Raw genomic sequence first — 22,108 nt, 5'->3', positions numbered from 1 at the left:
CTTTGCTTTTGTTTAAAACGAACAGATTTCAACCGTGGACGCATTCCAGGGAGGTGAAAAGGATCTCATCATTTTATCGTGCGTGCGCACGGATCACATTGGATTTATTGACTGTGACAGGTGAGGTGCACGTGCGGTAAAGTGCTGTCACGTTTTGCAACATGTGATCACATGATGTTACTTGCTACTAAGTGCTACGTCCTGCGTTCTACTACTGCTATCCCTTTATTTCCTTAGACTGAAAATGTACGTGAAAGGTCAGGGGATTTTTGCTCTCTTTATGTGGATGACACCCAATGTGTTATGTATACCGACCAAAGTTGATAGAGGGAAATGGTTATGAATTCCGACAAAGTTCTTTGTTGTATGTTTTTGTTCTCTTTTTTGGCCTTGACCGTGCACAAAACACAATAGTTGTTTACTTTTGACTGAAGAACTAACCAATAGAAATATTCTTGTTACCTAATTCATGTATAGTGAATGAGGCCAAAACAAAAGATTGTACACGGTCGTGGGCCTTCCAACATAAATCTTGGCATCTTTTTTTTGCTCTTTTGACGCTTGCCGGGCTTAATAACCATTCGCTATTAACTATGTGCTATCTGACTGTGCTTTTTTTTTTTCCTTTTCTTTTCTTTTCTTTTTTTCTTTTCATTTCTCTCGACGCTTCTCTTCTCTCTTCTTTGTTTTCGTTTTGTTTAGGCGCACTAATGTTGCTTTAACGAGAGCTAAAAGGTTTGTATTGTTATCTTTTAGTTTGTTCTTGCTTGGTTGTTTCTTTAACTGTCAGAGTAAATATAATCAACTTGGACCTATTTTGTTGTTCTGTTTGTTATCACTGGTGATTGCTGTTTGCTATGTGATTCGCTTTATTTATTCGAGTCTTTTCTTTTTTCTATTTTTTTTTTCTCTTCGTTTTTGTTTTGTTTTTGTTTTTGTTTTCTCTTTTGTTTTTTGTTTGTTTGTTTTTTTTTTGTTTAGGCATCTCCTTATTGTGGGTAATCTGAAGATGCTTTCTTGCAACACCGTTTGGGGGAAGGTTATCGAGCACTGTCAAAGTAAGATGTTTTCTTTACTTGTGAAAACTAGCATCCGTTTACAAGAACGAGAAATGGCCATTAATGTCAAAGATAAGTTACTAACTGCTGTTTATAACTGTCCAAAGCGTCATTTTTCTCACCGATTTTGTTATATTCCTCACTCCAAAGGCTTTCCTGACGGACTTTGTCACTCACAAGACTTTATGAAGAAATGGACACAAGAAAACAATGATATAAATGAGGGTAAGTCCAGGCAATTTGCAAAGTATTCCAGAAGCTTGCGTGGAATCGAAGTAAGAAAACTCTGCCTGCCTCAAAGAATATCCTAACATTGCTTGTCTGAGTGAAAGCTCTTTTTCAGTATTTTAAGGTGGCTCAAACGGGAACTATAAAAGCTATATTTGGCGCGGGGTGGGGGACGTCGGAATTGAGTTTTTTTCTTTTTCCTTTTTTTTTTTTTTTTTTTTTTTTGTCGCTAATATATATAGCTGTTCTACAGAGATACCAAATACTACAACCTTAAAATTCCTTTAGGCGATATAGACACTTTAATGTGTGTTTTACGTAATGTTTAGGTCCTGACAGCAAAGCGTTTTACCTTAATCCAGACACAGCAGCGTGCCCCAGCCAAAAAGCTAATGGCAAAGAACAAACCCTGGCGCCATCTATTCCAAAGTATCCGTGCGGTCCTTCCATGAATGAAATAACGGCAAATGGTGAAAGACGATGCACCAAAGACGACAGTCAGGTGTCAGCTCCTCGTGGCACGACTCAACCTCTCTCTTTTCATCTACCCTGTACAGATATTTTGGACTTGGATAGCACCCTGCAAGATGATACTGATGACGAATTGCCTACTTTTGACGTGTTTTCCTCTTTGGGAATTGAACCGGTTTAGTGGAAAGATTCAGTTAATAAGCAAGTGTTGCGCAGAGGTTTTCAAAAAGTTGACAAGTGCATTTTTTGTAAACCTATACTGAAACGACGACACGAGGTCGAAGAAATAGTTCAAGAAGTGGAATAAAGTTCACCGATTACAGAAAATTAGCTTTAAGAAAAAAAGAAAAGAAAAGAGAAGAAAAGGTGCCTTCACATGCGTTTTCGTGGATAGATGGGGGTACTGGAGCGGAGAGGAAAACTACATAAAAATAGAGGCGTCGATACCGCCTCGTGTGCAGCTTAGTGTGAATGGGGCTTAATTTTACCCATTGACATGTCTATTAGTGTTTTACACAGATTGTATATTTGATGATATTTTGATACACATTTGTACAGATGTTACAATAGATCTTTGAAAGGTTAGTGCGTTGTGCTGTTATCATTTGTGTACTTTACACGGACTTCGTACTACCCCTGACTTAAAACTGATTTTCTTGCAATTCAAATAAATTGGTTGGTCCAGGTAACTTCGTTAATTGATACAACTAACATGATCCCACGAAAAACAAGTATCGAGTCCTTCTTTAAAATGACAAGCAGAAGTCTCCGCACTGATAAGAGGTATACAAGTGAATATATGAATGATCATATATTTGAACGTTAAGGCCGTTAAGGCCTGATTTTCTTTTCTTTTCTTTTTGTTTTTTTTTTTTTTGGCTTTAATTTCATAACGGCTTAAGATGAATATAACTGCGATGATCAACAATGTCTTCATATCTTTCTCTGCTGTTCAGATATTTTATCTTTTATATATGCACTTGAATTCTTCACCATCTACAGGTATATTACGAACAGCTCCCAGCTGGTTTGAAAGCTAAGTTGGTAGAGCACTGCACCGTTTCTTAGAGGTCATGGATTCGAATCCTGTTCAGGCCTGATTTTTTTTTTTTTTTTTTAGCCTTTAATTTCACAACTGCTTAAGTTGTGATAAGAGGTATGTTTTCTCCCTCTCTAAGCAAGAAAATCCTTTTTTGTAATTCCAAAACTTGTTAACAAAAGGAAAGGTCATTTGGTAGGGAGTTTGGAGTCCCACAGAGCATTGTCAAAGCCAGTGAAAATGGAACAGAGTTCAAGTTGAATATCTGCACTAGCACAAAAGAGTGTTTATTACGCCAGTTCTTTGTGTCCTCGTAATTTTCACAAACGTCCTGCACTGTCGTATTGTTTATTCTCTTCATCTTTGTGCTTTGGGAATTTGTTCATGATAAAACTTACAATTTTCATCTTTAAAGCGGGACTTGATTATGAAATTTGCTAGTTTGATGTCAACATGCATAAGGGATATTGATAGCGTCAGTCGAGCAAAGGGTTCACTTGGGAAAGAGTTTGTACCTCTTAAGTTTATTTCGCGCATTCCAAAAACCTCTGTAACTCGATAAATAGCACACGAAACATGAACCAATTCTCCGCCTCATCTCGCTTACACGAAGAACGTTTTTTCGTCACCCAGCCAAAGGCTAACGGAGCTACTTATTCCGCACTGCCAAGAGACTGATTCCTTTACTAAGCGAGTGCTTGCTTCTCATTTCGTTTGTCATGATACTGGTGCGATAGGTCGTATAATTTTTCGCGGCAGCGGAAGAGAGAGGTAAAAAAATACGCGGATCTATTCTCCCGCCAAAGGAACACGCGTGGTCGTTGTCACCCTATTGCCCCAGGTTGATCATGTTCTTGCGAAAATAGCACGTGTACGTTAGGTTGGGACCGTGTTTACCTCGCATCCCACGGGGCCTAGAAAGAGCAACAAGATGGCGTCCGAAATCTTAGGACTTAGGAACTTCATTGCAGGAATCACATAAACAGCTATAACGCTTCAGCAGGGGAAGCTTACTGGAAGGTTCCTGACGGCGGAACAAATGTTGACATGGCCGTTATGAATTCAAACGAGGCTGTTAGACAATCTTGTTCCCAGACGCCACGCGGATTCTTTTGGCTAGCACCAAGAAATAGAGACCTCTGGGAGAAATCGGAAGGTGAGCCAGCATTAGTTACAGCGGTTACTTTCTCTGCGGTTGTTCAGACGTACAGGGCTGTTGAACTTGAACGCAAGCATGAGACGGATAAGTGATGGAGTAACCGATACACGGCAATGACATTTTATTTTACCAATGATAGGCAGCGTTGTACAATATCGTAGCTTCAACAAAAAAAACTATATCCCTCATATAATAAAGGATTTTTCCTATCTTTTTTTTTTTTATCTTTTTTTTTTTTCGGCTTTAAATCCCATTTGTTTTCTGAGATATCTATGACAATTCCTCTTCAAAGTTTGGGACATATCAAAACTTGTCCGCAAGTAAGATTCCCAGGTATTGCCGCTCAAGTAGGTTCCACAATGTTCATTTAAAATGAAGCACTAAACGCAGCGCCCACGTACATCGTAACCGACTGTGTTGTACTACCTAACGAAAACAGTTGTTTCAGCTAGTTATGCTTTTTTATACCGACTGTTATAAAAAAATATGATACCGTAGAATTTCGAAAGTAACGGTCCCCCCGAAAAAGATGGTTCCTTTCTATTGAAACCCGAAAGTAACGGCCCACCCTAAAGTAGCGGCCCTTTGAAAAAGCCAGCTAAAGAGAAACTCTGTTCTCAAGCGCAATGAGGATGAAACAGCCTGACTGCAGGACTGTGCAACTTGAAGAGTTTTCGAACTTAACTCAAGTTTTCTTGAAACTGTGATTTATAAGCTGTATTTGTCTAGCAGCAGAGACAAATGATGTCACATAGTGTAATCAGTTGTATTGCGATATATTAGGATCATTATACTTTCGGCCTACAGTAAAAACGTTTCGGGCCTTTTTTGTTGATACAGTCTGCTTTGGTTATGTGGGTAGTCAGGACCATATATAAACGGAACTGTAAATTTCATGTGTTTTTTTAGTACGTGTCCGCTTTGTCTGAAACGACTGTTACCGCGTACAAACGGTTTTTGAATCATCCGAAAGATACGGCTACCCGAAAGTAGCTGCCCCTTTTGCCTGCGAAATCTGAAAGTAACGGGGGCCGTTACTCTCGGAATTCTGCGGTACTGCAGATTATGTCTCTAAGCCTTGATTTTACTAAAATGAAACGTCAATTATAGCCATTAGGCGACACGCGTAGGTAATAATCGAATTTAAACACCAGTACAAACTGCTATAAAATTAAGCGTTGATTAATGTTTGTTTGCAGCTATTGAGATCTCATTTTTGAAAGAAAATTAACACCTCAATATTTTGGGTAAAATCAAGAGCCCCTTGGTAAAATTTGTAGACATTTCTCGGGGGATACTCCCAGAAAAATTGGATGGGGTGTGCGGCCCGCTTCCCAAAACTCTTACCCTATTTAAGACAAAATCTGTGATTTTCCTTACTCTATTTATTACCTGACTAAAAATTCGATACTCTATTGCAAAATCTCAAACCTTGTGGTTACAGAGCTGTTTTATTCACATATTCTTAATATGACCAGAGGTTCTCTTCATACGAGGAGTTTCAGGGGTATACACTTCTCGGTTTTGAGATACAGATTATTTAAAAATGGCTTTGCGGGCCCGAAAGGTTTCTGGGCTTTCGAGAAACGGACCCGGTTGTTCGAAGGCCGGATTACGCTATTTACAGGATAAATCACTATCCAGTGGATAAGTGTTAACACAGCAAACTATGTATCCACTACATGGTGATTTCTTCAACCTGAACAACCCGCGCCTCACCCTTAAATCAATATCTTGTCTCAGGCCTGCCTGATAATTATTTCCCTAGTTCAGGCTTCATGAAGGGCTTTTGTTATTGATCTTACAAAAAGTAGCCTCTTTTTTTGAAAAAAAAAAAAAAAGAAAAAAAGCCAAAATCGATACCCTATTTATGACCAAAACGGCTGAAAACCAACACCCTTTGAGGCTGCACATACCTACATAGCTCATATAAGGGAGTATCCGCCCAGGGAGACATTTATGCATTACAAACAACACCTGCATCCTCGCTATGACTACACTGACCACTAACTCCCCATGTTCCGTAATGGGCGCAGTCATGAAGCGAAGCCTCTCCTCCATGGCAGGCAACATCATCCAACCAGATAGGATCAGATCCCTGACCGTACGCTGCACTCTGAGGTGCTGATGAGGCGCTGAAGTAGCCGAGCTCACGGCAAACCACATTAGCATCGTTGATATCCCAATGATCATCGCAAACCGTGCCCCATTGCCCGTTATGATAAACTTCAACGCGGCCATAGTTGTCGCCACCATTCACCAAGCGAACATTAGAAGCGCACTTTACACTGACGTCTCTGCTGTGAGTGCAATCATGATTTCCCCATCCACGATGTCTGCAGTCGTAGAGGTGAGACTCGCTTCCTGAACAAGCCACGTCATCTATCCATATCGGACCCGTTCCTTGCCCATGGGTGGCACCGCTATAGGCTTGTAATGCTTCTCTGAAACCAAGCTGTCTGCAAACTACTTTAGCATCATCTATATCCCACGCGTCGTCACAGATCGTGCCCCACTCGCCATTGTAATAGATTTCAACTCGTCCAGTAGTCGGTGTGCTTCCATTAATACGGATGGTACCATCTGTGACAGCTAATGCAGTAATAAAAAATCCCGCGTGTAAGAGCCTATCTTAGGCTAAGTAGGTTCTTAATATTCTTAATTTCTACTCCGGAGATATAGTTCTTGATTAGCAAGAAAAATAAATAAATTTGGGTTTGGTCCTTGAAGGTACAGTATGTATTCACAACTGTGTCATGTATTTTCTTGTAATATAAATTTGCAACACACCATGGTTAAAATGTTTATCACGATTTAACTGTAACCCACGTACAAGAAACTGCTTGACGTTACAAGACCAAACAGGTTCTTATGTTTTTGGGTATTAAAATGGCAAATCTCTGACAGCAGGTTCTTAAGCCACTAGGTTCTTACAAGCAGGTTTTTACTGTAATCGCGAAACAAGTAAAAAAAATATATTAATCAAAGAAAAAAATCAAGCAATAGAGCATGCGCACTTTTTCCGTGTTTACACAACGTCATCTAAACACGAGGGGGTTCTGAGAATTCGAGACAGTTATGCAAACCCGAGACGTGGTCGAAGGTTTGTATATATAACTACAGAATTCTCTCAGCCCCCCGAGTGTTTAGATGAGGCTATGTAAACATGGAAAAAGTGCTCCATTGCTTTCATAAAATAATTCTCAAAGATACGCGCGAATCTAAAACGTCACAACCGTGTTTACAAACTCTCATCTAAACACACCTATCGACCAATGAGGGTGCGCGTAGTAGCACAATTAATTTACTAATGTATATATGAAATATATATTAAATAACAATAGGATGCCGACCGTGACACGTAATCGAGGCCTTAACTATTTACTGTACAGCTGGGTGCAAATAATGTGCATTTGCTGGTAGGAAAGTGAATCATACCTCGGTATGCTGCGACAAATCCGTCGTAATTTCCCGAGCTATCTGATGCAAAGTTCACATACAGTCTGCCTAATGAACTTGTAATGGTCGCTGGAAGGGAAGAACCACTAAGTCGTCCAATCAGGGAAGAGGACGATGATCCTCCATCGTACACATTCACGAAATCGGCAGAGGTCTCTGTGTCGAACCTAAAGAACGCAAGTTCCACGAATGCATTTGTAGAGAAATTCCATTGGCAATTCATATCATTGCTGTATTGTGAGCTCTGACTTGGACGTATCACTCCATTTAAGCTGGTTTGTTTCTGCAGCACACATGAGCTATCTGCCGTGAGGGAAAGTGCTGTGAGGATGAAAAGAATAATAGACGTCGTTAAATTGACATCTAGCAGTTAAGCTGGCGCAGAAAATAAAGTAAGGTGGAAAGTGGGACTTACTTTCACAGTTAACAACCCCGTCCCCTGTGTAACCTGGCAAACATCTACAGGTGTAAGAACCAGCGACATTCGTACACGCAGCTCGGCCATGGCATTTAAAGGAACCCAACCTGCATTCGTCAACATCTATGGCATAAAAGGAATTACATTCTTTATATCCCCACTTATCACACAGACATGCGATTAATAATGTAGGTATTAACTTAGACTGATGCGTCATAACAGTCGTCTCATCCCTGTATAATCCTCCGAAGATACAAAGAAGGGTGGAGAGGGTTCCTATCACCCTCTCTCCCTGTTTTTATCAATGTTTTTGCTTCTTGTTGTTGTTGTTGTTGTTTCCCCCACATTTGGCGGAGCTATAGCACGATTTGGCGATTTTAGGGTAGCCTTATTGGCGTTTCTTAACTATTGCTTTTTTTTGTCTGTAGGAAAATAATTCATCTGCCAAAGAAAATATATTAACTGGCCGCCCTGACGTCACCTCAAAAGCTTTGTTATATTGATCTGCCGAAGTGCCGTGTTCTACGACAACCGCCGCAAAAACGTAATGATTGTGGTCACGGGGCGGGGAAAAGGGGAACAGGGCGAGGTTTTGACATTATTTTTCCTAACGTTCTATACGTGAGAAAATGTTAATATTCCATGCACTTTTATCGCAAAAACATAATTTGGTAATTGTAAAGTTTATTGTTTCAATGTTGATTTTAGTTCAGGACACTGCGTCCCAATATTTCCATAGGCGCAGATAACGCTGCTAACTTGAGGTCGCAATTTTTTTAAAATTGCTGCTATTTATTGCTTATCTTTATCCACAAACCTGTGCAGTCTCCTCCATTCAGTCTATATCCAACAGGGCACTGACAAGAGTAAGAACCTTCACTGTTTACGCAGGAAGCCATCGCTGGGCAATCGTACGCGAAGTCTTCACATTCATCGTGATCTGTACATCAAGAAAAGGTGCGCTTTAAAGAGAGTCAGTCACCGTTTTTTGAGTTCTTTTGGCCACGTACAAAATTACCTTAAAATTGAAGGAAACCTGAAAATAAAAGTTTACTAAGATAGAAAAATAACAAAGAGATAATTATAAACCTCAAAGGAACAAGGATGATTAAGGGTGGAGAAGATTAACACGGATTAGAAACAACGAACTTGAAAAATCTAGGCTTCATGATCACTTTTCAAGAATTTCATTATGCGGAGCATTTACGACTCACTAAAAAGTTGTCTAGAACAGGTTACGTATACGTATAGAGCAGCATAAGCGACAAATCAAAAGATGTCTGCAAAATCCGCCTCGAAGTTTAACCCTTTCAGCTCTAAAATTAGTTTAATCAGTAGACACCCAATACCCATGTATGGTATATCATTTGAAAGCTACTGATCTGCATATTCCAAAAATTGCATCAACAACCACTAATGAGGTGGTAGCTTTGGCAAAAGATGATTTAAAAAAAACAAACAAACAAACAAAGAACGAAAAAGTCAAAACAAAAAAGACTCAAAATCTCTAGGTATATATATTAGGTATACCCTGCAAATTAAATCTTATTTTAAAGCTCTCGACGATTAAGTTAATAACAAATGCACTAGAAGAAAGGCTAAAAACTCCCAAGGGGTGGGGAATGATACTGATCATGTATAGGGGTCCACAGTTTATGTTCTCAGTAAGTAGATCTTTATAGGACCATTTTGGTGTAAACTCAGCCAGATATGAACGTAACCAAACATTGAACTGAAGTCACAAGGACATTAGTGCTCTTCAGTGGCGAAAGGTTTAAATGAGCTCATCACAGAGGCTACATCTTGAAAAACAAAATGTCTGATAAATCAAGTTAACTAACGGGATTTGCTAGTGAGAAAGACTGACATCTAAATCTACAGGTTCTATTAATTGGCAAAAGCAACCGTCACAACTTAAAGTTCAAGTTCGTCTTTTGTAATCCGTATTAATCTTCTCCATCCTTAACGATCCTTGTTCCTTTATGGTTTATTATGATTTGTTTGGTGTTCTTCTATCATAGTAAACTACTATTTTAAGATTTCCTTCAATTTAAAGGTAATTTTTTACGTGGCCAAAACAACTCAAAATGCTGTGACTTAGCTCCTTTAAAAGTCCCAACCTGAGTTGCCAAGTGTATTATTTTCCTTTTCTATCAAAATCAAGGCACGCACCTTTCTTGCAGGTAAATCTGTGACAGTCTGTGCAATTCACATCGTTCCATTCATACTGATGACCCTTGAGGAAACCAAGAGTATGAACACAGTCTTCATTATGAAAGTCATTTGGTTGGTTATTCGCCCAATGTTGGAAGTCAAACGACGTTCCATCGCTCCAGACAAATGTTCCTTCGGTGTTCACATCAGACAAGCCCAGCCAAGAATGTTCTCCGCCATGTAGACTTTGAATATAAACATTTTCTTCCTGGTTGTGGATACTAGGAAGATTAGCTCCCAGTGTAGCGCATGTGCCTTGGCTGGCACTCCATGAGTCACAGGAAGATACTTTCCTGTAGCAATATCCCTTAAAATAGGTCCAGTCATCTTGGCAACCGTCTATTCAGAAAAAGTGGAAACATAATTTTAACTATTCGTTTGTTGATGCTGTTGTCCAAGAGATCAGCTTAATATGAATAGTCCTATAAAGTTTTTTCCCTGTTGGCACCCTCTTTGCAATTTGTAAATGTTATAATCCTTTTTTTAATACAAATTCAAATAAAGTTGATATATGAATATGTCCTTCCTGTTTCTTTTTTGGTTTGCTAAGTTTTGCTGTTTTTCATGTTGTTGTTGTTGTTGTTGTTGTTGTTGTTGTTCACATCATGTTTCTGCTTGTTATGTGTTTCGTTTAGCTTGGTTCTCTACTTTCTGTCGTTGTCATTGTTTTTGTTCTCAATAAAATTGTTTTTATTTGCTTTGTTTTCAATGCTGGTTGTCCTTTGTTGGTATTTGTGTTTCTGTTGTTATTGTTGTTGTTTTCGTTGGTTTTGTTGTTGCTAACAATGCCATTGACATTGCTGTCAATTGAAACTTCGCAACGTAATTTAACAACTTCTAACAAAATGATTTTAAAACATGCTTTTACCCGCTAGTACTGCATATGAGACATCCAGTGGATCAAAATGCTGAACAAATAGCTCTTTGACGCAAATCCGAAATTTGGAGTTGGTGATATACTTGAAGAGAATAAAGACAGAAAGTTTTATTATATATTAATTAACAAACAATTTCAATATCTAAAAACCAGTTACCAGATCAGGTCAGTCGCCAAGGAACCATCTTCTTCTCGACTTCAACAGAATAGCATTATGATAAAAAATGTAACGTCAATATTATTACATCAGCTGTGAATATGAAACAAACTACGCCGTTTTACAGAGGAAGCCTCGAGAGCTTTTGTGGTTTTCAAGCGGATCCTCTACATCCAGATCGAATTCGAATTTTCCGCCTTTCTTGCTATGGCAGACGTTTTCTCTCTATATAAAAAAGACAACTTAGTGAAATTATTGCAAAAGATTGTCTTCATTTAAGATTACCTCAATCCAGCTTACAATTCCGTTACACTCTGCCTTTACACTTCCTGCACCGATGGAATGTGTAGCCGTTATCATAACTATTGGGGATTTGCTGTAGCTCCGGATGAAGTTAACATCCTGTTAATCAGAAAATACAACGACCATTAATCTGACTAACAAAGAAACGTACCTATATTTCGGCCACTTTTTTGGTAAACTCTCACGATGTCGTGATTTGGAAAGATTTTAATTTTGTGTAAATTCAATTTGTTCAAATACTTCTACCTATACAAAAACCAACTCAGAGTGACGCTGTGCAACATCTATGTTACACTCCCAGCTAAACCCTGTCCTCTTTGCCAAAATTTTTCTCTCCAAATCTAATTTCGCATAATCTTTACCATTCTTACCTCACAGAAGGCAAAGTTATGATTCTTAGCAGGCAAGACGTCATTTTGAAAGCTGACATTGCTATGCTCTTTGAAAAGCGGTCTATGAAGAGAGTCAAAGGTCAGCCAGTTCTGAAATAAAAACGAGAAAAAATGCGGTTGAGGTAAGATACCGTGAATTATGTTTAAACACCAACCAGTAGTTTGCATATCTAGACGAGTAAAGTTTAAACCAATTGACGAGGACTCCACGTTGCCCTTGACTTGCATTACATTGCATTGCATTGGATTGCATTGCACTGACTGCATTAAAATTCAAAAACCTACCACTAAGATTTCATCATGAACACCTGCAAAATTTTGAAGCTCCCGGAGACAAATCTTAAAAGAACTTGCTGACACATCTTCAAGCCACACACTGGCCGCGTCGTGCTTAAGGCCCGACCTGTGGTGCACGGCTGTTGCAAATATTGTCGGCGAGCTAGAATACTTTCCCTGAAAATAAAAGAAGGGACGGGGTTATCAATTTGGAATAGATGACTGCCTAGATATATTGGGGATGCAAAAATCCATTCTCTGATTTGTTATCTGTTCTTTTTTTTTTTTTCTTTTTCTTTTTCGCTATATACCACAAGCTTACAATACGGACTTTTTTTCTTTTTTTTTTCTTTTTTTTTTTTTAATATTTGTTGTCACTGAAAAGCTCCATCAGTAGAATGTGAATAAACGCATTGTAATCCACTGACTATTTCGAACAACGCATACCGAGTTTTATCGCATTTCCAAACACCAAGATGGGAGTTGAAAAATTCGACGCACATCGGAGTGTTTTTGACGAGCTCCGAGGTGTTTGGAAATAAGGTCAAACACTTTTTCGAGTATTCAATGCCTCTTCTTAATCAAAACCAAACCTAAAGAGAAAACCAGGAAATAAAATCGATAAACTATACGCTAATTAATATCAGATGCACAAACATTGTCACGATTGTGATTTCCTTTGTTTAAGCTTTATGAATCATAAATGAGCTTGAGAATAAAGATGGTCACATCCCGGGGTCACTCAGTATACATACATTTGGAAGGGTGACTGTTTGACAGATGGTCCCAGTCCACCATCGAGAGAACTTTTCTTCGCCTGTCACTCCCCCAGACGGCGCACCCTGATAGGCTATCCAATCAACTGTGGCGAAGCTATCTGAAGGATAGTCATTCCTACCAGCTCGAGTAACACAGGCAGTGAATTGACTGACGTTGACGTTTTCAACCCAAGGTATAGTGGCCTCGTGCACGAAGGTTGCATCGGAGTAATTCACGTGGTTAACAGTCAGCTGTACGTAGATTTTCTTATGAGGATAAAATATGTAAGGTTTAAACTTGATGGCTGCACACTGATCCTCGGCATAGGATGGGATGTTTGGAAGTTGATGTCTTCCTTTTTGAAAGGGAAAACCTACAAGTGAACAGAGAATTTAATATTTCTCCAGATATTCGACGCAGTTTTTCGAGCACGTCTTTTAAAGGAGCTCAGTCACGGTATTTTGGCTTTGTACAAAATAACCCTTAAATTGAAGGAAACCTTAAAATAGTAGTTTAATACAATAGATAAACACTAAACATGCAATAATAAACCATAGACGAACAAGGAAGGTAAAGGATGGAGAAGATTAACACCGATTTCAAACGAAGAACTTAAAAAATTTCGGGTAAATTTTTCAAGATGCGCAAACGCGTGCTATAGCTCCTTTAAAGTTAAGTTGAAACTTGATTTATTGTAATAACACCATGTTTACCGTAACGATTTCATTTAGTGACTTTCTTTCTTATATTATAAGCGCGCCACACAAGTGCCATTTGTAAAAAGCGCCCTTGTTCCAATTGCCCCCCTTCCCCTCCACATAAGTGATATTGACATAAAATTGACTGAGTAGACTATTGAATTATGAAGTCTGCTTTTTCTGTATTTTTAATATTCACGGCATGAGACAGTATATCGTTGTCTTTTTTTTTTTTTGTTTTTTGTTTTTTTTTTTACGAACAGGTCATCTGGATGCCCAGTAGATGACATAACGGCCACGAATTTCTATTTAAGAGTATTTCGAATATCCTCTTGGTCAAACATTGGGGTGACTTGCACCGTTTACAGGTTTCTTTATAATTGGCCAAACAAAACAATAGATAAAGAACAAAAACAATGCCTCTACCCTAAGAACAATGAATCAAAATAGTAGTTTTAAAGAGGTGCTGATTAACTGCAAACGAATTTCTATTTAAGAGTATTTCGAATATCCTCTTGGTCAAACATTGGGGTGACTTGCACCGTTTACAGGTTTCTTTATAATTGGCCAAACAAAACAATAGATAAAGAACAAAAACAATGCCTCTACCCTAAGAACAATGAATCAAAATAGTAGTTTTAAAGAGGTGCTGATTAACTGCAAACTTTGATTGTATGTGTTTAAAAAGAAGCTGACTGACTCCTGGTATTACAAAATTGGTATGTTGGGTACCTGTGCAGCTCCCAGGATGATATGCGGTATAATTTGCACGGGTTAGGCAGATTTCTTGCCGTAGCAAACACAAATTGTCGAATGTGCGACCGTTTGAGGCGCAGACCTGTTCCTCATATGACGGGCAGTTTTCTTCACAAACACAAGCATACCGGTGCGGAGTCAATGATATACAGTGGCTGTGGTACTCACAGGTCACGTTTGTACAGGGATCAAGATCTGCGGAGGTGGAATTGAAATAAGTCAGATAAACCTTGGTTGGCAATCTGCTGAGATCCTAATTTATGAATAATCCACTATACTAGTGCAGTTACTGAAACATTATCTCTACTTACTTTTCGTGCTGAAGCACACACATAGGTAGATACACATAATAAAAGGACACTACATCATGGCAATGTTGCTGACTTTTTTGATCAAAATCATACTAAAATTCTGACTGAGTACCTTCCTTCGCTCATACAAAACAAGAAGTTCCTACAACACAAAGTAGAAGATACTAACTGATTTGTTGAAGGGAGAGCCCATTGCAGTTAATTTTTTTTTTTTAATCGTTTTACTTTTTCTTTTAAGACACAACGACAGAATACCTTACACAGAATTTTTCACATTGGCATTCAGACCGCCTTACGCATCCATAAATTTGTATAGCTTCATTGCTATTGTACATGTATACTAATTTTTAATAAAACTTGCGAGGTATTCGCTAGTAACATTACGTCTTCGAGATATTACCTTTTCGAGATTATGTTCATTATAGTAACCCTTCGGAACATATCTTCATATATTTACCTCCTATAACTAAGTAGTCTACAACTACAATGCCCCTTGGACCATCGTAGCCGGCGTCATCCTTGATACAGACTCGAAAGTAGGAGGTCGTTATTTCCTTTGAAAAATCAGACATTAAAAATGTTGTTAGAAAATGTTCTGTTGATGGGTTGCTGAGAGGAATCAAATGTTGGGTTTTGGGAGATTTAAACGCCTAGTGGTTTTGTTTTGTTTTGTTTTTTGTTTGTTTGTTTGTATTTTTGATGTGGTTTTGTTGATTTTCAAACAAAACATGGTCTTCGTGAAGTATTTTCTGTGTTTGTCATCATCATCGTGGAAGAAATAGTTATAAGTAATAATTTAAAATTTCTTGATGGATTGTACTTACCTCCAGCCAGCTGCCTAAAGGACCTTTCACCGAACATTGTGCATCGCTTCTGCCACCATTGCTAACGGTAGTGAGTATTACAGGTGGTGCATAAAATGGAGAAGCAAAGTTGACATTCTGTATGGAAAAAAGACAACAACAAAAACAGATATATATGTCTTCAGCTATTCTACGCCTCACAGTAATCTCAAACGAGCTAAGTCGTGGTTTGTGCATCTTGAAAACTATAGCCTAAATTTTCAAGTTCGTCTTTTGTAATCTGTGTTAATCTTCTCCATCCTTAACCATCCTTGTTTTTTTATGGTTTTATGATTATATCTTGAGTGTTTTTCTATCTTAGTAAACATTTATTTTCAGGTTTCTTTCAATTTAAAGATAGTTTTGTACGTGTCCAAAATAGGTCAAAACACTCGACTGAGCTCCTCGTCCTGATAGATAGCAGAAGTAGAGCTGTAAAACCGGTTGTGGTGGGCAGAAGCAAACCATTCCCTATATAGCTAGCTAGATGATAAGAAAGTAATGATCAGAAGCCGCTTAGTAATCAACACAAATTCAGTTAGTGTTTGGTCGACTTCGAAGTCATGATAAAAATCTTCATTAAAAGTATTTAAGGCATGCACGCATACCTTACACAACGAGTAATTGTTTTGAGCAGCTGGTAACTCGTCTTCCGTAAACACAACCTCTGCTGACTCCTTTGCTTCCCACGATTTTGGGAAATGCTCGTATGCCATCCAGGTCTAGTAAGAAAAAGTAACAATCAGCAAAGAATCAGTAAGAATCACCAAACACTGACAGTCCTTGGTTATTCGACTGGTTGCTAACATTTAGAATGAATGATAATCCGAGAAAGTTCATTTTGTCGAAATGCAGACAATTGTCAAAGTGGAAGTTATATTTCGGTATGAGCTATAACATCATCAGTTTAGAATATGCATACTAGGCATCTTTTAAATACGGTGTTAATAACAATGAGGAGACGAAACAAAAAGTAATACTCATGAGAGGCAAAATCCTCTGCTGGATTTGTGTCCTTTGTCGAGGGAAGGTGTTTGGCGTTTGATGTAGTATATGCCTTTTTGTACAGGAGAAGAATCCTATGTACTTAAACTACCAGCAGGTACTGGGTTTTTAACACATTTTGGAGGAAGAATTTTGCAAGAAACAACAACGACAACAACAACAACAACAACTACAAAAACAAAAAACAACAATAACAACTACAACCAAAACAACAACAACTGCTACAACGACAACAACAAAAACAGGATTGCTATATTGGTCTGACAAAGGAATAGCCGGTCTTGGTGTGACATACCACTGCAAGATTGCTGTGAGGCCCGTCAAATGTCCTTGATTCTCGTAAACAAACTTCAAACTGACTTGTGGTAGCATTTTCAATCCAAACGTTCATGGCGTCTTGCTTTTGGTTTGGAGTATTATGTTTAACGGTCACTTGAACCTCCGGTACCGATGAAAAGTACTAGAAAATGAAATAAAAACATAGCAATGAAATTAGGTCGCTTTTGCCATGTGCTGTTTCTATAAGCATACATGTTTCGCTAACACAAAATAACTCTAAAAATTATATTGTATGTACCTAAATGGACAAAGCGGAAAGTGGAAAATAGAGGACAAAATTCAAATGCATCTAGACTTTACTTCGAATGTTTATTCTTACATTTTCCCATTGTTATAGCCTGAAATGACGGCCTTATCTCCTGCCTCAGCCTGATCCCTGGGTGAGAGAGGCCTGATCATGAAGTTTGAGCGTTAAATATACAGCGATATTGTACAATTATTTGTACAGTAGAAAACCTTTTTGCTCGTTGTTTCTATTTTGACTCGCCCTGCGGGCTCGTCAAAATACGACACAACTCGTAAAAATATACACCGATACTACACACCAAAAACTGTAATAAGATATATGTACTCGAGCTCCCCAGAATTTAACACGCAGAACGAGTATACAATATTTGTACTCCTGAGGAAACCTGTTTAACAAGTAAGTTGCATATATAAGTCCTCCAACCTTGGCGGGCGCAACGAACGCAAAATACAGTACGTTTAAAGTTCGGTTTTCGGGAGGGGAAAATGTAAATATATACAGCGACCTGCACCCTAAAATGTCTCATAAGATATAAGTATATGTACCTGGGGAAATGCAACCTGACTGCACTTTGTTCCAGTAGTAAATAAGCTAAAACCCGCTTCTCCATGATGGACTCCAGACTGGGAACCTTGGAATGCAAACCAGTCGATAGTAGTGTTAACTTTGTGGCCCCAGCCACCTCGCACGATACAGGCCTGGAACCCGTTTGGTGTTACATGTTCTACCCACATAAAAGCAGAGTCATGTACTCTTACAGACTCATTTCCATGATTGATTGAAGCAAACACTCTCACGGAGGTTCCACTCGGAAAACTGTTGTTAAATGACACTGATTCGCAGAGAAAATCGCCATTCTTCAGTATGACCAGTTTTCCCTTCTGAACTCCCGCTGCCGATAAATACATGTAGGAAACAAAACGAAACAAATCAGCACATTAAGTTGAGCATTATTGGACAATGATCACTCGCATCCGAAATGCCTTAATTTATGACCTCTTAGCTCTGACAGACATAGAGTTTGTTTTCAACTAAACAAACCCCTCGAGGCTGTGGAAATCCTTGATACAGGAATATATGTAATGTGCTTTTGGAACCCAACTGTTTTCAAACGCGATACGTATAACTGCCCTTACACTATTATCCCACCACTACAATATCCTACAAAACTGATTAGCTTACGAATTATGCGGGCCTCCCAGGAGTTTTGGGTAATAGAAGGCTTTCCGATATTAATTAATTCATGACCATTTATGACCTCTAAGCTCTGACAGACACGTAGTTTTTTTTTTTTCAACTAGTCAAACACAACGAAGTGGTTGAAATCCTTTATACAGGAACTTATGGAACCCAATTCTTTTCAAACACGATATTGCGCGGATTCCCCTAGACTATTATCCCACCGCTATAATACCCTACAAAACTGCTTGGCTTACGAATTGTGGGGGCCTCCCAGGGGGTTTTGGGGAACAATGGAACGTGATCATTTATTTTAAGGGAACAAGGGATATTTTGGGATTAATTTGAGGGAACAACAGATATCTCCTCTATCACAGGGAACTTTGACAAAGCATTTTAGGAAACAAGGGAGAAAAAGTGACATTTTCAAGGGATCACTGAAACACGCCATCCCCCTCCACCCTTCTTAGGAGGCCTTCAATTTTCAGACGATGTGGTATGACCTAGAGCGTTATTGTGTCGCTATGGTACCAAATGACGCCATCATGGCACTCCCAAATGAACTGAGGAAGTGACCTGACTGTTTTTAAACCGTTATGGCTTACGGCCGGCACGAATTTGTCAAAGATGGATGTTTTTCTGTTTTTCAACTGTATAATAACACAAAATGAAATTGCGCGAAATTGATTTAACTCCACGTACTTTAGTGTCATTTCCGAGAAAGGACACACCGCAGAAAGCTTTTCAAGTTCTGTTGGTTAAGTGATGATCGACAAGAAGGCAACTAAGCAAAAGTAAATTACCCTCCCAAGTAAAACTGCAGACCAAACAAGACAATATGTTATGAATGACCGGAAAATACGCCGAGTGGATGTCACAACCTTTTTTGTCTAATTATAAGATGTCTTGAACCTCGGCTCACGTGCAGCTCGCAGTTTATTTTCGGTCTGTTTAACTGAGATATAACCTACAATGGTAATCTAAAACCAACCTTTGACTAACCGCCGAGCACTGTGCAAATACCACAAAACGATTCCTGATTGTATCGGCCAGGGGACGCGTTTTAAACTGCTGCACTTAAGACTTAATGTGGTCAAGTTCCCAAACGTGATAATGTTATTACTTACGTCAAAGCTTTCCTTTTCTCAAAGTCTTAACGTAACTAATGTCAAAGCAGCAGAAATGTATAAACGGTATCCTGGGAATCTGTTTCCGGCAATTTAATTAGTAATATTTTCAGCGACAATGGACCAAATATTAAAATTAATTCAGAACAAATGCATTCTCTAGTGGTGCAACTGAGAGGGAATTAAAAGGAACATCTCCATTTATGGGATTTGTTTTAACAATGCACGGTCGCTTTTCACCGTAATCATTGCATTCATAATGCAATCAATATCGTGAAGGACGCATTTACTTAACAAATAAGGAAGCCTCGACTGTGCTCTGTTTTGTTGTAAAGCACGCAGGAAGAGGCAGAACACGAATGAAGTGTGGGGGAAAATACGAGATTGCGAGGTAGTTGAGTCCCGACTTCTTGAGTGCTCTACTGCTTCCTAAGTGCTTTACAACAGAACAGGGCGCAGTCGAGGCATCTTAATTTGTTTAATAATAGAGAAGCCATTAATTTTCCCACGCATTGAGCTATAATATTTTCAAACCAAACTTTATTTTCCAAACGAGTAAAAAGTGGCGTAAGCATACATCTGTTCTCTGATAAAGCACGCTAAAATTAGCCAATCACAATCCTTGTTGGAATTGTTCAAATAACATGATTGGCTAACGAGACAACACTGAACTGTCAGTCACAAACTGGCCTTTAGCTAAACGTTCGGTTTAGGTTTCTGAGAGAACAATGATCGCTTCAAAATTCGCTTATTATTTTAATCTTATAAGGATCTAAAAGCTTCTTTTCCGGTGGAATTCAGTGAATCCGGCCCTATTGTGGCTTATGCAAACGTGTTTTTTTTTTTTTTTTCCATTGAAATTACGAAACGAAACAAAGGGCTCAACGCTTGGGGATGATCACGAAAATGCGAAATGCTAGCTGAGTCTACGATGTAAAGAATAAACTGCTCCCACTGGTTCTTCTCCGAGTACAGAATTGCGAGGACATCTAGAACATTACAGCAAGCTTTCAATTGATCATTCTTCGGGTGAACGTTGAAATTGTTGACTGGGTCACTTCGCTGAGATGACCAGAGATCGCTATTCAGCGAATGAGGCGTTCCCACACTGACCTACACTCCATGCGTTAATTAAAGTGCTCAACATTTAACAAAAATATAGCTTATCGTCATAAATACAGACAGCTCAATTGGCGCTTGAATCTGTCGTTGTTTTACATGTATAGTAAACTTTCTGCCCTCGTAACTTATATAATGTCTTTTATCGAAACATCTGATAAATTGAAAATCCGCTTATTTAATTTCATTACGTGATTAACGTTTTGACGAAATCTAGCAAAACTTATAATTTTAGTGCAGTTTTAACACCACTGTTGTTGACAGTGGCCAGCATGCAGCTCTGTTTATTGCAGAAAAGTAGCTCGTTTCTATTGCGTTTGGGTCAAATTCGTCAGAATGCCGAAGCAAACAATAAAAATCCAACACACCGTAGCTTACCATACATTTTTGCTCTGATAAAGCAAGCTATTTTAACCAACCCGTGAGCGCGTTATATCGAAACTATATTATTAACTATGTTGGGATGGTTCTGTGCTCAGCGAAAAGGCAGCAAAGATTTATTACATGCGTCAACTCGACCCGTGGGCTCCCCTGGAACGTAATCGTCAAAAACAAAGAGGAAGAAGGAAAACAATACCATGGCCAGTCATTTTAGAAATACCAGCCAATTTTTTTTTTCCGGGTGCGCAAACGGGAAACTATTTCGCGTTCTAAAGAGAAGCATAAATTGAATTTGGATAAAACTTAATACAATAAAGTACAAAAAAGTATCGTTACCTTTAACGCTGCTGAGCATTAAGCAACAAACCAGCATAAACACACCTTCCCTCGTTACGAAAATCATTGTTCGATAGTTCGGTGTGGCCACTACTTCTTAAAGTTAAGACTGCTCACTACGCAAAAACTGAAACTCCTTTTTGATAGTGGTTGGAATAAGATAGCTGAACTGAACGATACGTGTCATCGAGCCATGCGTGTGCGCATACACGGAAAAGAATATGAGACGTTTCAGCGCACTCGGAAAGATTAGCGCTTTGACGAGGTCACCAAAATATAATAATGTTACGAAAAAAACAAAACAAAACAAAAAAAAAAAAAAAAAAAAAAAAAAAGCAAACACGCGATTTCACGCTGCGTGTGCGCATACAATGAAAAGAATACCATAGACATTTCAGCTCATTAAAGGATTTGCGCTTTGACGAGGTCACTAGAATATAATAATCTTACGGCAAGGAAAAAAAAAGCAAAACTCAAGCGCTTTCTCACTGCGTGTACGCATATAGCGAAATGTATATCACAGACGTTCATGCGCACTCGAAAAAAGGCTTACACGAGGTCACTACAAGTCAACGTGCGTTCAAGCCAACGTGCGTTCAAGCCAACGTGCGCTTTCTCCTTGCGTTTTCTCATAAAAGGAAGTTAATATCAGATGTTCCAGCGCACTCGGAAAGATAAGAGAGTTTAAGAAAACCACGACGGCAACGGCAACGGCAACGTCGCCAAACAAAGGTTTAATGAGCAGAACAGTAGCTGTACACGTGCGTTATAATTTTTAGGACATTTCTTTGCCGCCCTCTGCAAAACAACAACATGAAATGGCCAAATTCTACGTTGTCCAGAGAACGTGAACCACGACGGCTAACTTTTTTGTTTTTTGTTCAAATGCTTCACCCTGTCCCAGATTCAGTGTCGTGATAGTTTTGGCACTGAGAAACAAAGGAAAATGACTTTAGAG

The 22,108-nt window shown here is 38.9% G+C and overlaps 2 protein-coding genes across 7 annotated transcripts in view; one reads left to right on the top strand and one right to left on the bottom strand.

Annotated features, from left to right (window-relative positions):
• LOC110060561 (uncharacterized) overlaps positions 1-2,342 on the top strand; it is a 53,452-nt gene extending 51,110 nt beyond the window's left edge. For 2 of the 5 annotated variants that reach the window (XM_089271742.1, XM_089271741.1), the window contains exons 40-44: positions 26-120; positions 703-735; positions 982-1,058; positions 1,209-1,283; positions 1,616-2,342. In XM_089271742.1, coding sequence (XP_089127868.1) covers positions 26-120; positions 703-735; positions 982-1,058; positions 1,209-1,283; positions 1,616-1,938 — 603 coding nt within the window. In that variant the 3' untranslated portion in view covers positions 1,939-2,342. Of the gene's footprint in view, positions 1-25; positions 121-702; positions 1,284-1,615 lie in introns of all 5 variants that reach the window. The other 3 variants (XM_089271739.1, XM_089271738.1, XM_089271740.1) reach the window with 2 other exon arrangements.
• A 515-nt stretch (positions 2,343-2,857) lies between these two features.
• LOC110060551 (uncharacterized) lies at positions 2,858-21,485 on the bottom strand. Of its 2 annotated transcripts, none has more exons than XM_020767338.2 (17): positions 21,151-21,485; positions 17,554-17,900; positions 16,718-16,882; positions 16,026-16,139; positions 15,400-15,516; positions 15,033-15,129; positions 14,241-14,459; positions 12,807-13,183; positions 12,061-12,228; positions 11,755-11,865; positions 11,366-11,482; positions 10,915-11,005; positions 10,005-10,385; positions 8,650-8,772; positions 7,830-7,955; positions 7,394-7,735; positions 2,858-6,547 (listed from the first exon to the last, which is right to left on the bottom strand). In XM_020767338.2, the coding sequence occupies exons 1-17, from the start codon at positions 21,215-21,217 to the stop codon at positions 5,913-5,915; spliced, it is 3,597 nt and encodes a 1,198-aa protein (XP_020622997.2). In that variant the 5' UTR covers positions 21,218-21,485; the 3' UTR covers positions 2,858-5,912. The 2 variants fall into 2 exon arrangements, with proteins under 2 accessions (XP_020622997.2, XP_089127869.1); XM_089271743.1 differs by lacking the exon at positions 21,151-21,485 and adding an exon at positions 18,005-18,205.
• Between the last annotated feature and the right edge of the window lie 623 nt (positions 21,486-22,108).

This window comes from Orbicella faveolata, unplaced genomic scaffold, assembly GCF_042242905.1.
Source record: "Orbicella faveolata isolate gen_17 unplaced genomic scaffold, um_ofav_v1 contig_34, whole genome shotgun sequence".
NCBI lineage: Eukaryota > Metazoa > Cnidaria > Anthozoa > Scleractinia > Merulinidae > Orbicella > Orbicella faveolata.
Note: the sequence above shows the minus strand (reverse complement) of the source record. Positions and strands in the feature narration are given on the sequence as shown.